The following is a 14702-nucleotide window of genomic DNA, read 5'->3' as shown; positions in this document are numbered from 1 at the left end:
ATTACACTACCCAACATCTTTACCTACGTCCCTGTTGCGTGGTTCCTCGGGATTTCCTACGCGGAGTTATCTAGTGATTTTTTTTCTGGCGCTGGGGTGGTGCGAATATGGATGTCACGGCCCTTCGAGACCGCATCCAGTCTACTTTAGACGCGAATGCGGACAATCGCCGACAAGCTGAGTTGGATCTTAAATATGTATGCTATACATCCTGGTTGGTGGGGTTGAGTGAGACTGACCTCGCGGGGGGCTAATTGCCCCCTCTATTTTTCAGGCCGAGACGCAGCCGGGTTTCATCAATGCGCTGCTAGATATCCTCCAGGGGGAGCAGAACAACGCTGTCCAGTTGTCTGGTATGTCGAGCATATCCATTCCAACTGGTGGCTATTGGTATAGCTACATGGGACCACAGAGTCGCTAACCCCACCCTAAGCTGGTGTCTACCTGAAGAACCGTATCAGCCGAGGATGGGCCCCTATCGAAGACAGCCCGCAGAGAACTCCTATTCCTGAATCCGAGAAGCCTGCTTTCCGAGAGCGACTTATCCCTGCCTTGGCCTCTACGCCGCCCAATGTCCGCGCCCAACTCGTTCCCCTCCTCCAGAAGATCCTGCAGAACGACTTCCCTGAACAGTGGCCAGGATTCATTGATCTCAACCTTCAGCTACTTGCTACCAACGATGCGAACACCGTCTACGCGGGTCTCCAGTGCCTGCTCGCCATTTGCCGTGTGTACAGATTCAAGGCCGGAGAGAAGCGGGAGGAGTTCGACAAAATCGTGGAACATTCGTTCCCGCAACTGCTCAGCATTGGACAAAGGCTGGTTGATGAGGAGAGCTTGGAGGCGGCGGAGATGCTTCGGATTGTCGTGAAGGCCTACAAGCATGCCATTTACGTGGGTGGACCAAGTCTGAGATTTTGGACGAAAAATACTGACCCGCGATGCTTTAGTTCGAGCTTTCGCCTTCTCTTCAGACCCACCAGGCCACAGTGGACTGGTGCACTTTGTTCCTGCGCATCATTTCCAAGACACCCCCGGCTAGCGCCATGAATGAGTCAAAGGAAGACAGGGAGATGAACCACTGGTGGAAGTGTAAGAAGTGGTCATATGCTAACTTGAACCGTCTTTTCATCCGGTATGATATATCCAATCCCCATATTACAGTATAGGGCTGTTATATTGATTACTCTCTAGCTACGGCAACCCTACCACCATGTCGAAGCCTTCTTCTACTCCCGACTACACCGCGTACGCGAAAACTTTCATCAGCACCTTTGCCCCAACAATCCTCAATGGATACCTGCAGGAGATTGAGAAGTGGGTTTCCAAGTCCCAATGGATGAGCAACTCCGCCATCTCTTACACCTTGATTTTCATGGAGGAGTGTGTCAAGCCCAAGGCGATGTGGGAGCACCTCAAGCCGCACATGGAGAATCTGATTGCCCACTTCGTTTTCCCCATCTTGTGCCAGTCGGATGAGGATATTGAGCTGTTCGAGGATGACCCATCAGAGTACTTGCACCGCAAGCTGAACTTCTACGAGGAAGTCTCCGCTCCCGATGTTTCCGCCACAAACTTCCTGGTTTCACTCACGAAGAACCGTAAGAAGCAGACATTCTCAATCTTGACCTTTGTCAACAGCATTGTCAGCAAGTACGAGGCTGCTCCCGAGGACCAGAAGCTGCCCCGCGAGAAGGAGGGTGCACTCCGCATGATTGGATCGCTTGCCTCCGTCATTCTGGGCAAGAAGAGCCCCATTGCTGATCAGGTGGAATACTTCTTCGTTCGTCATGTTTTCCCTGAGTTCCGCAGCCCCCACGGCTTCCTCCGTGCCCGTGCTTGCGACACCCTGGAGAAATTCGAGCAGCTGGATTTCAAGGACCCGAGCAACCTGATGGTCATTTACCGCAACATTTTGGAGTCCATGGCCGATTCTGAGCTTCCGGTCCGTGTCGAGGCCGCTCTGGCTCTTCAGCCTTTGATCCGTCACGATATCATTCGCACTTCTATGCAGCAGAACATTCCTCAGATTATGCAGCAACTTCTGAAGTTGGCCAACGAGGTCGATGTTGATGCCCTGGCGAACGTGATGGAAGATTTCGTTGAGGTTTTCTCTGCAGAGCTTACTCCATTCGCTGTGGCACTGAGCGAGCAGCTCCGTGATACCTACATGCGAATCATCGGTGAGCTTTTGGAGCGCAATGCTGCCAAGGGCGGAGATGATGATGGATTCGGCGACTTCCTGGACGACAAGAGCATTACCGCACTGGGTGTTTTGCAGACCATTGGAACTCTCATCCTTACCTTGGAGAGCACCCCCGATGTGCTGCTCCACCTGGAGACCATTCTGATGCCTATTATTAGCATCACTTTGGAGAACAAGCTGTATGATCTTTACAATGAGATCTTCGAGATCATTGACAGCTGCACCTTCGCCTCGAAGAACATTTCGGGCACCATGTGGCAAGCCTTTGAGCTCATCCACAAGACCTTCAAGGCTGGCGCCGAGCTGTACTTGGAGGACATGCTGCCTGCTCTGGACAACTACGTTTCTTACGGATCTGACATGCTTGTGCAGAACCCGGCTTACCTAGGTGCTATTGTTGGTATGGTTGAGGACATCTTCCGCGATGACAAGGTCGGTGGTGTTGACCGCATCTGCGGCTGCAAGCTTGCCGAGACCCTTATGCTTAACCTCCGCGGGCACATTGACCAGTACATCCCACTCTTCATTGAGCTGGCTATGAGTGTCATTGATGCTGGTGAAGCTCGCACCAAGTCCTACCGCATTCACTTGATGGAGATGGTTATTAACGCCATCTACTACAACCCTGTTCTCAGTCTCCAGGTTCTTGAGGCCAAGGGCTGGACCAACAAGTTCTTCAGCACCTGGTTCTCTAATATCGACAACTTCCGTCGCGTCCACGACAAGAAGCTGTCTATTGCTGCGATCAGCTCCCTGCTCACCATGCCGGCAGGTGATGTTCCCGTCAGCGTCCAGCAGGGCTGGCCGAGATTGTTGCAGGGTGTGACAAGACTCTTCCAGACCCTGCCTGCTGCGCTCAAGTGTATGTATTCTAGATTTTGGGGGTAAATGAAGTTTTGCTAACTTTCTGACAGTGCGTGAGGAGGCTACCAAGGAGTCTGACTTCACCCTTGATGACGATCTTGATGATGATGACGAGGAGAACGACTGGGATGGGGAAGTTGAGTGGAATGAGGAGGAGGTTGAGGAGGCACTTGACGATGACGTTGCCGATGAGAGCGCCGCCTATCTTGAGTTCCTCAACCAGGAAGCCCAGAAGTTTGGCTCTTATGGCGATGATGATGATGAGGATATGGATGAGGAGAGTCTCCTCGAGACACCCCTGGACAAGGTTGAGCCGTACGGCATGTTCAAGCAAGTCTTCTTGAGTAAGTCAACTGACAACCCACACTTCAAACCAAGCTTACTTTTCTCCCTCTAGACCTCCAGTCCGAGCAGCCCCAGCTCTACGACAGTCTGATCAAGGTGCTTGGTCCCGAAGAACAGCAGATCATCCAGGGAGTTTTCCACGAGGCCGACCAGAAGGCTCTTCTGGCCCAGCAGAATGCGGAAGCTGCCGCCGCCGCCGCTGCAGGCATGCAAGCGAACGGCAACCAATAGACCGTCTTATCCATTGATTTGGATGATCAACATGCCGGGTCTTTCCCTGCTCACGAGACATATGCCCTTTTCATGTCTTTCCTCCCATTGTTTAGATCATGCCTGTTCCCCTTTTATATCTGCTGTTTTGGCTACTTTCCATTTCCATTTTCACTGTTCATGTCCTCGCTGATGTGCTTACACAAAAAGTCCCTACCCTTCCCATTTCCTTCATAATCCGCCTTTGCACAGATTCCCCTCCCAAAGATACTTTTATCGTATGGTATAGCTAGCACATCAGTCACATTATATATTGGATGCATTCTGTTTCTGGTAATATCGAATTAGTTTGAGCGAAGATGTTCCTCGGCAGTGGCACATAACATACCCCTCAACTGCAACATTTATTGATCTACACGCAAGTTTGTTGAACCCACAGAACACGTGACAATGTCCATGATATCATCCTCTAACATACCAATTGATCCTCATTCGCCCCATTCCAGATAAGCCTGAGTAAGCCAGAAGTGTAGAATACTTGCCCCATGGAAAGCCCAAAGTGGATAGACCAGTCACCGGTGTAGATTCACGTCATCATGATGAATCACCCAACCGGTTTAACCATAAACATCAATTACTCAATTACTTAAATCGTATCCTGCCCAGATAATATTCCCTTTACCTAACTCACTCATCTTCAAGAATTCACTCAAAACTATACCTGCATCATCCAGAAGCTCCAAGGTGCATACCCATACCTCATTTTTGGAATACTCGATTCGATCTAACTCGATATTGCACAGCTACAGCTACACTCCAACAATCCATCTATTAAAATGTCCTCCAAGAACGCAGGCCGTCAATCTCCCCCACCGGAAAGCCAATCCGGTGCTCAGCAGCGCGACCCCCCGTCCAGTGGAAAGATCGGCGATTCATCTTCCCGGCCCGCACCGGAGTTCGCGCAGCAGCAATCTGATCAGTCGAAGGGTGATGTTTTGACTAGTAACCCTGTGCATCCGTTGGAGAAAATTGAGGCGGACAAGTACAGGAAGGGAACGGGCAACTTCTCATAGGTGGATTTTTCAGGAAGGATTACGTGTTAGGATCAATTGATTTGGATATAATTGAGGAAATGGGATAATAAGACTAGTTCAAATTCAAGTGATCACGATCAGTCTACAATTTACGCTTCCACTGCCTTCTATTTTATGTACTGAAATACTGGAATATTGGGAAAGTAACCTTCTGTTCATTCGCTTGCAATAAAGTACCATGAGAAATCAAGTGGAGAGTTGCCTTAGTCGGAGTCATCAGGAATCATAAGCTCGTGCTACACGGGGAATGGGACATGAAAGCAGAAATAACTAGACACAAAAGCACGCCAGCGCAAGCCCTCAGTATCAGTTCACCACCTCCCAAGCTTTAGTTCAGACAGAACAAGCTTACGCCTTAGGCTCAGCCTGGGGCGCAGCAGCCTCGGAGGACGCATCAGCAGGGGCGGTAGTAGCACTCTCGCCCTCAGAGCTGCGACCCAGCTTCAGATCGGCCAGGCGGCGAGCCTCATTGTGGATATCGCGCACCTGCTTATCGGTCTCCATGTAGAAACTACGCAGCTTCTGACCGTGAGGGTGCTCGAGGGCCTTTTCGAAGTAGTGGTTCAGGGAGGACCAGCCACTAGCAGCCTTGTTGGAGATCTGGTAGTTCTCATCCAGGTCCTTAGCGCGCTCAGTGGCATTGAACTTCTTGTCGAAGTTGGTCAGAGCGGAGGTGAACTTGGCGGAGAATCCGTGCTTCTGGTCCAGATCGATGGCCTTTTGAATAGCGCCATCACCGACCACGTAGCCATGGGCAAGGTACTCGGCGATGATGCGGGAGCGGGGCTTGTCTTCCTGAGCGATATCGTGCTCATCTGCCTTCTCAGCGGAGGCGGTGGATTGGGCGCCAGCGAGGTCGTCGATGTTCTGGGCGGCTTCCACGTGCACTGAGGAGGAGCCTAATTGGGTCTGGTCGAGGAGGAGAGCAGTCTTCGCGGCGCTGTTTTAGGTTAGAATGAGTGTTGTTGGCGCTGACGCGCGGTGCGGGGTAGCTATCTTACGCATCCTTCTCGAAGGTGACGCTGGCGGATTGGGAAGAACCGGCCTCAGAGCTGGTGGGGGTGATGGAAAGAGAAGTGATCTTGCCACTGTATGGATTTATTAGCTTGAATTCCTTGTCCACTGGCGTTGCTTATTGCGGTTTGTTTGTTTTGGAGGGGTATACTCACCAGAAGCTGAAGAAGTCACGAACGTCCTTCTCAGTGGTGGTAGGGGCGATGCCCGAAACGTGAACAGTAGTACCAGACATTATGGATATGTAAAGGGGAATATGTAGGAAAGAGGAAATTGTTTGAAGCAGGGAAAGGGGAAGAGCATGAGGTCAGTATTTAAGTAGCTGCGCCACAGGTGACGTAGAGTGGGGCCGCACAGCCTCGTGTTACTATAGAATGTTTCTATATTACCTGCCCGGTCCCTCTAGCATCTTCTTTCCTACCGCCTGCTTCTGTAAAGTGGGCTTTCCAAAAAATTACAAGTAGCGAGCTGGAATGAGAACAAAAATAAAAAATAAAAAAAGGCGAGGCTAGAGTCTAGGGGTGACGTATTTAAAAAAAAGTCCACGATGCCGAGCGTACCCCAGTTTTAGAGGGGAGGATTTCGATCTCAAGTGGGCTCAGATTGGTTTACTAGTCTACTGTTCTATTGGTATCTCTTCAATTTTAAGACCAAGCGAGCTAATATCAATTTCAGGTCTGGAGTGGAATGTCTGCCTGCAAACCAAGATAAGGATAGAACAAAATCAGGTACTGCTCCTGGCAGATACAAAGAAAAGAAGATACCAAAAAAACCATGATCCGAAGGCCGTTGCTGTCATGAGTCGACAGGCTCCTCTTTCTGCTTCTTTAAAACTTGTTCCAGCTCTCGTACCCGCCGTCGCAGCTGCTCATTCTCCCGTCTTACGGTTTCTAGTTCGGCCCTGTGAAGTGCAACTTCCTCGCATCGAGCGAGGGAGCTACTCGACAGACCCAGGTGAGTCTGGGAGATTGAGCTTCGATGGGGGTAGATAGAAGGGCTTCCATAGTGGGAGACGTGCTCTGGATGGGGATGCTGAGCGTGTGAGCTGAGGGATCCGATCGATGGGCGACGGTGAGATAGTGACGGTTCACGGCTTCGTGCCGATCGGTTATGTTCAACTGTTCGAGAAGGGGCAATTCCTGTGACGCTTGCTTGGCTACCGTGAACCGAGGTTGAGTGGGAGCCCAGACTGGATGAGGAGCGCTGTCGACGGTATGAATGAGAGTGAGTGGCGCCGCCTAAAGACGGGGAGCCGTGTGTACCATCAGCGGACTCGTTCATGGTGGAGGTAGAGGACGCTGTGGATGCCACGGATGTAGTCTGTTGGCGGAGGAAAGAGAGTTCGCGCGTCAATCGATTTACCTGATCTGTTAGCAGGCGATCACAGATAAATGTGGTAAAACTCACCATCGCCTCTTGCTCTTTCTCCAGCACGAGATGGAGATCTGACGGTGTCAGAGGCTTTGGGTGTCGAAGTGGACCTGCCAAGTATATCCTGGTTAGATGAAATATTCCAATATCTGGAATGCTGGTCTTACCCTGAGCCGATCGGGTGATCTCATGCTCACTGGACCCCAGTGTTGGACTTCCCCCATGCAGAGAACTAGGACCTTGTAAAGACTGTCGAAGGGTGGGTGATTGAGGCATGGCTGGGAGCGTTGCAGTCGCGGCTCTTGGCCGTTGAGTGGAGAGCGTAAGATCGGGGGTCATAGCGACGGGGATGTCCAAACGGGTATCAAGCTCCTCTGAGCCAGCAGAAGGCATGTCTGTCCTGGCTGGGGGTTCTGCGGGGAACTATAAAGGTCCGCGGATGTTTCAGTGTCGGGCAGCTATGTGTGGAAGGCAAAACACCCCTTGATCAGAATGTCAGGAAACATTCCCGGGGTAGCGAGGTATGGATGCAGATGAGCTCATTCGATGCCGGAAGGTGCAGGAAAGATACAGAAAGTGACAATCTGTAACCGCTTTGTTCGGGCTTTTATTGGGCCGTGCATCTTAGCCTAGTTACCTCACTTGCTGATAAGTAGTACCTAATCTATCATCTATATATCTCACAAGCTTTACTTTGCACATCTGATATAGTTTAGTTCTGCATACCAGGGGAAATTGAGAGCTTTCTACTGATCATCCGATCGGCAGAATCAACAATGAGACACAGTACGGAGCAAAGGTAGAAGATACATTGTGCTCGGACCTCAATGAGATGTCTCAACTTCAGTTCGCAGACAAGACGATCGGTAGAATATATATGAGTTTTCAAGGTTCTCCTAGCAGCAGGAAAATAAAAAAAAACTTACAAACTCAGATTATCGATAGATTGAACAATCTAATTTTATGGTAATATTATGGTAATTCTATCAATGTTGATGTTTATGGTAAACAAAACCAAATAAGCTCATTGATCTGCGTGTTACATAAGCCTCCGCCAATCCCTAAACATTTGATATTTGGAACCAAACATTTGAATCACTTAAATGATTTAGGTATTTACGAATAAGAAGAGTCATGAGACTTGATGAAACTTACCCCACTGATCTATGAACCAACGCCCGTGGCGAACCCCCTCCCAAATGACATGGCGCAACCATACGATTCCTACGATCCCCTTACCCACATTCCACCCTTCGTGAAACCGCTCGCTCCTTACATCAAGACCCAGCAGGAAGCTCTCCGAATTCGCCAGGCCTTGACGTCGTACCTACGCTCGCTGATTGTCTTCAAAGATGACACATCCCACACCTCCCACCTCGCTCTTTGCGCGCCCACCGATGCCGTCGTTGACGTGAAGCGCGCCCCTGTCGATCTCTCCGGACTGAGAAAGGATTATCTGAAGGCACTGCAGGCAAATGTAGCTGCCCGGAAAGATCTTCGCGCCGTGTCGGAGGAAGTGGCTTTACTCAGGCGTCAGAGGGCATCTTGCATTCGACCCATTGATCCCGATCCGCAAGAACCCGGCGCAGACCTGCGAGATTACGTTTCACTTCTGCGGGATCAGCGTCGTTATGCGAAGCTACAAGTCTTCCAGCATTACTTAGAGGATTTCAAGGCGAAGGAGCCTACTGGCCTGGATTCAAGTGAAGATTCAGCCCAGGTCTCGTTGCCCGAAGGGCTGGAAACAGACGTGCCGGAACGAAAAGATCCTGATACAGATCTAGAGGGATTGGTACACAAACTAGAACGGGCAGTGGTGCGTGCCCAAACACAGTTGGATCGAGAGAAGCGGTTGTTCGAGAAAATCAAGACACAGCATGACGCCAGAGGAAAAGCTTCAGACTCTGTGCCATCCGCAGTCAAGGCCCAGGCATTGCAGCGCACACGCGATGAACTGGTCCAATGGGTTGAAGAACGGTTGGTCAGTGAAGTAGATCCGGATGAGAGTATGGTCGATCTTCAGCCGGAAGACATTGAAGAGGCCCAGCGTCTACTAGAGCAGCATAAAATGCAAATCAAGGAGCAATATGCTGCCTATCTACAGGCACGACGAGAGCTTCTTGATGCCGCTTCCAAGGCCTGCCAACCTGTGACTGTGACCCCCAAGCCTCCATCCCGGACCACCTACAGAGCCGATATACTCGAGGAAATCCCCGCTCCGAGTTCATTGGATGTCCTCTCTTACGCGACCGAAACCCTGGTCCCTCTTTCCAAAGCCCAGAAGTCACTAGCCCTGCAAAGGTCCTATCTTTCTGGGCTTCTCGCCAAGGAAAAATCCACCGCTCTACGTGCACTGCACCGTATACGTGATGAGAGCCACCTCCTCCCCGAGTACCCTATTCTGGCCCGCCAGCCCCGCTTTAAACACGCGGTTGCAGCCCTTAATTCACATCAATCTCAATCCCCTCAAAGACAGTCTGATGAAGTGGTCAGTCTAGCAGAAGCTTGGGCATTTGCCTCTGAGGCAGCCGCCGCGAACGAAAGTGAATTTGTACAACAAAAAGTGGCATTGGGAACTGAGGTTGCCCAGGATGCACGACAGACATTGGACGAGGTTTACGGTGCTTTAAATCAAGCAGGTGTTACGCAGGCGGATCCTGAGCCGTCAGATATTTGGGCGGAACAAACGCGAGTCGGCCACAGTGGGTCCCGGGAGAAACGACCACAAGGACCCTGGTCGAGACTGCACGGGCGTGTTGGACTAGAATAGCCTTGAAAAGTCTGTTTTCCATTCAAGGTTTCAATTAGACTCAGGCCATGTTACTGATAGATACTTATACTCCTTACACAGCACTTGAGGGTAGAAATGCGAACTAGGACCTCAGGAATAGATGCATTTTTCTGAAACAGCAGATCAGGTGCAATTGAGCTAGCACCAGAACTAGTAGGCAAGGTATAAAAATCTCTCGTAACTCGAACACATTTCCAAGGCTCTTTAACGTCGATCCCTACGGATAAGAACCAGATAGCGGTTTTGTGCGACCGGCATCGTTCCGGCATCGGAGTACAAAGTACGTTCGAGACTAGAATTTCCCTCTGTACTAGTACGTATACTACGTACACGTGCAGGTAAGGAGCTGGGATTCAATTTGTATTTATCTATCTTATGATTTATTCTTTTACATATTCACATATTTACAAATGGCTCAATTGAAATTGAGCTATGTAACTATATACCGATTGAGTCGGGAAATGTTCCTTCTCCACTAAAATCCACTCGAGTTGAGTCATACCTACTCCGTAACTAACTAGTAGGAGAGAAAAATGAACTGAATAGTGATAAAACAATGTATACCATCCTCCCATCTCGCCATCGGAATCATATCAGAATCCCAATTATTCTCTAAATATACAATATAATCAATTGAGCTATAAAAATTATATCATTATCTTTTTTACCTTCAATTCTTTTAGTCTTTTAGAGAAAAAAAAAAGTGGACCCGATACGGTGAAGGGAACGAACCAATTAGCGAGTCCGGTGGGGGGAAAAAAAGACCTTCCGTCGGCGACTCATCTTCTACACCCCATCATCCCATCCTCGGGCCATTGAACCTCTCTAGATAACGTCTAGAACTGCGGCGCGATGGTTCTTGCAGCTCGTTGTGGGCAGGCGGCGTCCCTGCTGCGATCGCGATGTCTCGCTGAGTCTCGTCCTCTTTCTCTCCGAGCCTTTTCTTCCCAGTCATCTGTCCGATCTACGGCCGCTGCTCTGCGCCTGCAGAAGCTCCCCTCCCCGGCTCGTTCTCAGCAGCTGCGCTCCTTCTCCAGCTCGCTGCTCCGTCTGGCTGAGCAGAAGGGTCCCTCCGCCGACGCTTACCTGGCCAGCGGTGCCATCAAGCCCAGCAAGCTTGTCGATGTGAAGAAGGTGCTGGTCATTGGTAGTGGTGGTCTGAGCATTGGACAGGCTGGAGAGTTCGATTATTCTGGTACGTGTGGAGAAATAGGTTACTCGCTTACATCTCTCAATGCCCTGTGTTCAATTCAATCCCCTGGCACACGAGAGCTTTCCCTTTTGTCTCCCCATGGGGGAATGGCATTGGCCTCGCCCGTCCCCACCAAATTCCCCAGGAAGTTGTCTTGTTTGGTCACTGACATGGGATTGTCAATTAGGCTCCCAGGCTTTGAAGGCCCTGAAGGAGGCTGGTGTCCAGTCGGTCCTGATCAACCCCAACATCGCGACCATCCAGACTGACCACAAGCTGGCCGATGAGGTCTACTACCTCCCCGTCACTCCCGAATATGTCACTCACGTCATTGAGCGCGAGCGTCCCGACGGTATCATGCTGACCTTCGGTGGTCAGACTGGTCTCAACTTGGGTGTCCAGATGAACCGCATGGGTATCTTCGAGCGCTACGGTGTTAAGGTTCTCGGAACCAGCATCAAGACCCTGGAGACCAGTGAGGACCGTGATCTCTTCGCCCAGGCTCTGAAGGAGATTAACATCCCCATTGCCGAGTCGATCGCAGTCAACACTGTTGACGACGCCCTGGAGGCCGCCAAGACTGTTGGCTACCCCATCATTGTTCGGTCCGCCTACGCTCTTGGTGGTCTGGGCTCTGGCTTTGCCGCCAACGAGGATGAGCTGCGTGATCTGTCCTCTCGCTCTCTGTCTCTCTCTCCCCAGATTCTTGTTGAGAAGTCTCTCAAGGGCTGGAAGGAGGTCGAGTACGAGGTCGTCCGTGATGCCTCCAACAACTGTATCACCGTCTGCAACATGGAGAACTTCGATCCTCTCGGTGTACACACCGGTGACAGTATCGTTGTTGCCCCTAGTCAGACTCTGTCCGACGAGGAGTACCACATGCTGCGTACTGCTGCCATCAAGATCGTTCGTCACCTTGGTGTCGTCGGAGAGTGCAACGTCCAGTACGCTCTGCAGCCCGATGGTCTTGACTACCGTGTGATTGAGGTGAACGCTCGTCTGTCGCGTTCCTCTGCTCTGGCTTCTAAGGCTACCGGCTACCCTCTTGCCTACACTGCCGCCAAGATCGGTCTCGGACACACCCTGCCCGAGCTCCCCAACGCTGTCACCAAGACTACCACTGCCAACTTCGAGCCCAGTCTGGACTACATTGTCACCAAGATCCCTCGTTGGGACTTGAGCAAGTTCCAGCACGTTAACCGCGACATTGGCAGTGCCATGAAGTCTGTCGGTGAGGTTATGGCTATTGGTCGTACCTTCGAGGAGTCTCTGCAGAAGGCCATCCGTCAGGTTGACCCCCGGTACGTCGGTCTCCAGGGTGACAAGTTTGAGAACCTGGATGACGTTCTCGCCAACCCTACCGACCGTCGTTGGTTGGCTGTTGGTCAGGCTATGCTCCACGAGGGTTACTCCGTGGAGAAGGTCCACGAGCTCTCCAAGATCGATAAGTGGTTCTTGTACAAGATCCAGAACATTGTCGACTGCCACAACGAGCTCAAGGCGATTGGCAGCCTTTTCGGCGTCAAGCAGGAGATTATGTTGAAGGCCAAGAAGCTCGGCTTCTCTGACAAGCAGATCTCCCTCCTGGTCGGTTCCACCGAGGATGAGGTCCGTGCTCGCCGTAAGTCCTTCGGCATTACCCCCTGGGTTAAGAAGATTGATACCCTGGCTGCCGAGTTCCCTGCCGACACCAACTACTTGTACACCACCTACAACGCTTCCTCGCACGATGTGACTTTCGACGACCACGGTACTCTCATTCTGGGTAGCGGTGTCTACCGCATTGGTAGCTCCGTCGAGTTCGATTGGTGTGCTGTCAACGCCACTCTCTCCTTGCGCAGCATGGGCAAGAAGACTGTCATGATCAACTACAACCCCGAGACCTACTCCACTGACTTCGATACTGCTGACAAGCTGTACTTCGAGGAGCTGAGCTACGAGCGTGTGATGGATATCTACGAGCTCGAGGCCGCCAGCGGTGTTGTTGTCTCTGTCGGTGGCCAGCTGCCGCAGAACATTGCACTGCGTCTGCAGGAGACCGGCGGTGCTCACATTCTCGGAACTAACCCCGTGGACATTGACAAGGCCGAGGACCGTCACAAGTTCTCCCAGATCCTTGACAGCATTGGTGTTGACCAGCCCGCCTGGAAGGAGCTGACCTCCGTCGCCGAGGCTGAGCGCTTCGCCGAGTCCGTTGGATACCCCGTCCTGGTCCGCCCCTCTTACGTTCTGTCTGGTGCCGCCATGAACGTCATCTACAGTGTTGATGAGCTCAAGGAGAAGCTTCTGAACGCCAGTGCCGTCTCTCCCGACCACCCCGTTGTTATCACCAAGTTCATCGAGGGTGCCGAGGAGATTGATGTTGACGCCGTCGCTTCCAACGGTAAGCTCCTGCTCCACGCCGTCAGTGAGCACGTTGAGCCCGCCGGTGTCCACTCCGGTGACGCCACTCTGGTTCTTCCTCCTGTCAACCTTGACGAGTCCATCATGAGCCGTGTCAAGGATATCGCTGAGAAGGTCGCCAAGGCCTGGAACATCACCGGTCCCTTCAACATGCAGATCATCAAGGCTGATCAGGATGGTGAGTCTCAGCTCAAGGTCATTGAGTGCAACCTGCGTGCCTCTCGTTCGTTCCCCTTCGTCAGCAAGGTCCTGGGTACCAACTTCATTGACGTTGCCACTAAGGCCCTTGTCGGCCGTGACGTCCCTGAGCCCGTTGACCTGATGAAGGAGAAGCGCGATTACCTCGCCACCAAGGTTCCCCAGTTCTCCTGGACCCGTCTGGCTGGTGCCGACCCCTTCCTGGGTGTTGAGATGTCCTCCACTGGTGAGATTGCTTGCTTCGGTAAGGATCTTGTTGAGGCCTACTGGACCTCTCTCCAGTCCACCATGAACTTCCGTATGCCCGAGTCCGGCGAGGGTATCCTCCTCGGTGGTGACGTTACCCAGCCTTACCTGGCCACCATCGTCGACTACCTGAACCCTCTGGGCTTCAAGTTCTACGCTGCCAACCCCGAGGTCAAGGCCCACATTGAGGCCACCTGCAAGGACAACGCCTCTGTGCAGGTGATCGAGTTCCCCAAGAAGGACAAGCGTGCTCTCCGTGAAGTTTTCCAGAAGTACGACATTCGTGGTGTCTTCAACCTGGCCAAGACCCGTGGCAAGACCCAGCTCGATGAGGACTACGTCATGCGCCGCAACGCTGTCGACTTCAGTGTTCCTCTGTTCATGGAGCCCAAGGTATGATTGATCTGCTCCTAACACGATATTTCTCATTGCTAATCTATTTCCTACAGACTGCTCAGCTCTTCGCTCAGTGCATGAACGAGAAGATGCCCCGTGCTGAGGGTATCCCCTCCGAGGTCCGCACCTGGTCCAACTTCGTTGGCGGAAAGCTCCTGTAAATCATGACCTCCTGCACAGAAGCCAGAACGCCTATCCCCAATGATTGAAACACTTGTTTCCGTACGGTATAAGTGAGTAGGGAGGGCATTGTTGATAGATGGCGTGCATTTCTTTGATATATTTTCCGGTCTGGTTCTGGTTCTTTACCTCTGGCAAATCCTAGGACAGCAACCTGTGCTGATCCAGCCCTGGTGGTTTCCCTATTTGCCT

General features: G+C 51.6%; 6 protein-coding genes across 6 annotated transcripts; 4 read left to right on the top strand and 2 right to left on the bottom strand.

Annotated features, from left to right (window-relative positions):
• Positions 1-107: 107 nt before the first annotated feature.
• N7520_000177 (putative nonsense-mediated mRNA decay protein (Nmd5)) lies at positions 108-3646 on the top strand (the record flags this gene model as incomplete). Its single annotated transcript, XM_057134112.1, has 7 exons — positions 108-197; positions 275-353; positions 434-894; positions 951-1135; positions 1195-3068; positions 3121-3414; positions 3468-3646. The coding sequence occupies 7 exons, from the start codon at positions 108-110 to the stop codon at positions 3644-3646; spliced, it is 3162 nt and encodes a 1053-aa protein (XP_057000048.1).
• Positions 3647-4461: 815 nt separating this feature from the next.
• Positions 4462-4698, top strand: N7520_000176 (uncharacterized protein; the record flags this gene model as incomplete). Its single annotated transcript, XM_057134111.1, has 1 exon — positions 4462-4698. The coding sequence occupies one exon, from the start codon at positions 4462-4464 to the stop codon at positions 4696-4698; it is 237 nt and encodes a 78-aa protein (XP_057000047.1).
• Positions 4699-5067: 369 nt separating this feature from the next.
• On the bottom strand, positions 5068-5968 carry vip1 (putative actin cytoskeleton protein (VIP1); the record flags this gene model as incomplete). Its single annotated transcript, XM_057134110.1, has 3 exons — positions 5068-5659; positions 5721-5807; positions 5889-5968. The coding sequence occupies 3 exons, from the start codon at positions 5966-5968 to the stop codon at positions 5068-5070; spliced, it is 759 nt and encodes a 252-aa protein (XP_057000046.1).
• A 560-nt stretch (positions 5969-6528) lies between these two features.
• On the bottom strand, positions 6529-7497 carry N7520_000174 (uncharacterized protein; the record flags this gene model as incomplete). The annotated part of the gene is made up of 3 exons (XM_057134109.1): positions 6529-7095; positions 7141-7214; positions 7272-7497. 3 exons carry the CDS (start codon positions 7495-7497, stop codon positions 6529-6531), a joined length of 867 nt encoding a protein of 288 aa, XP_057000045.1.
• An 811-nt stretch (positions 7498-8308) lies between these two features.
• Positions 8309-9874, top strand: N7520_000173 (uncharacterized protein; the record flags this gene model as incomplete). Its single annotated transcript, XM_057134108.1, has 1 exon — positions 8309-9874. One exon carries the CDS (start codon positions 8309-8311, stop codon positions 9872-9874), a length of 1566 nt encoding a protein of 521 aa, XP_057000044.1.
• Positions 9875-10747: 873 nt separating this feature from the next.
• Positions 10748-14491, top strand: N7520_000172 (carbamoyl-phosphate synthase (glutamine-hydrolyzing) CPA2; the record flags this gene model as incomplete). Its single annotated transcript, XM_057134107.1, has 3 exons — positions 10748-11090; positions 11275-14327; positions 14384-14491. 3 exons carry the CDS (start codon positions 10748-10750, stop codon positions 14489-14491), a joined length of 3504 nt encoding a protein of 1167 aa, XP_057000043.1.
• Between the last annotated feature and the right edge of the window lie 211 nt (positions 14492-14702).

The sequence above is a fragment of the Penicillium odoratum genome (assembly GCF_028828045.1).
Source record: "Penicillium odoratum strain IBT 22623 chromosome Unknown utg000001l_segment0_segment0, whole genome shotgun sequence".
Lineage (NCBI taxonomy): Eukaryota > Fungi > Ascomycota > Eurotiomycetes > Eurotiales > Aspergillaceae > Penicillium > Penicillium odoratum.
Note: the sequence above shows the minus strand (reverse complement) of the source record. Positions and strands in the feature narration are given on the sequence as shown.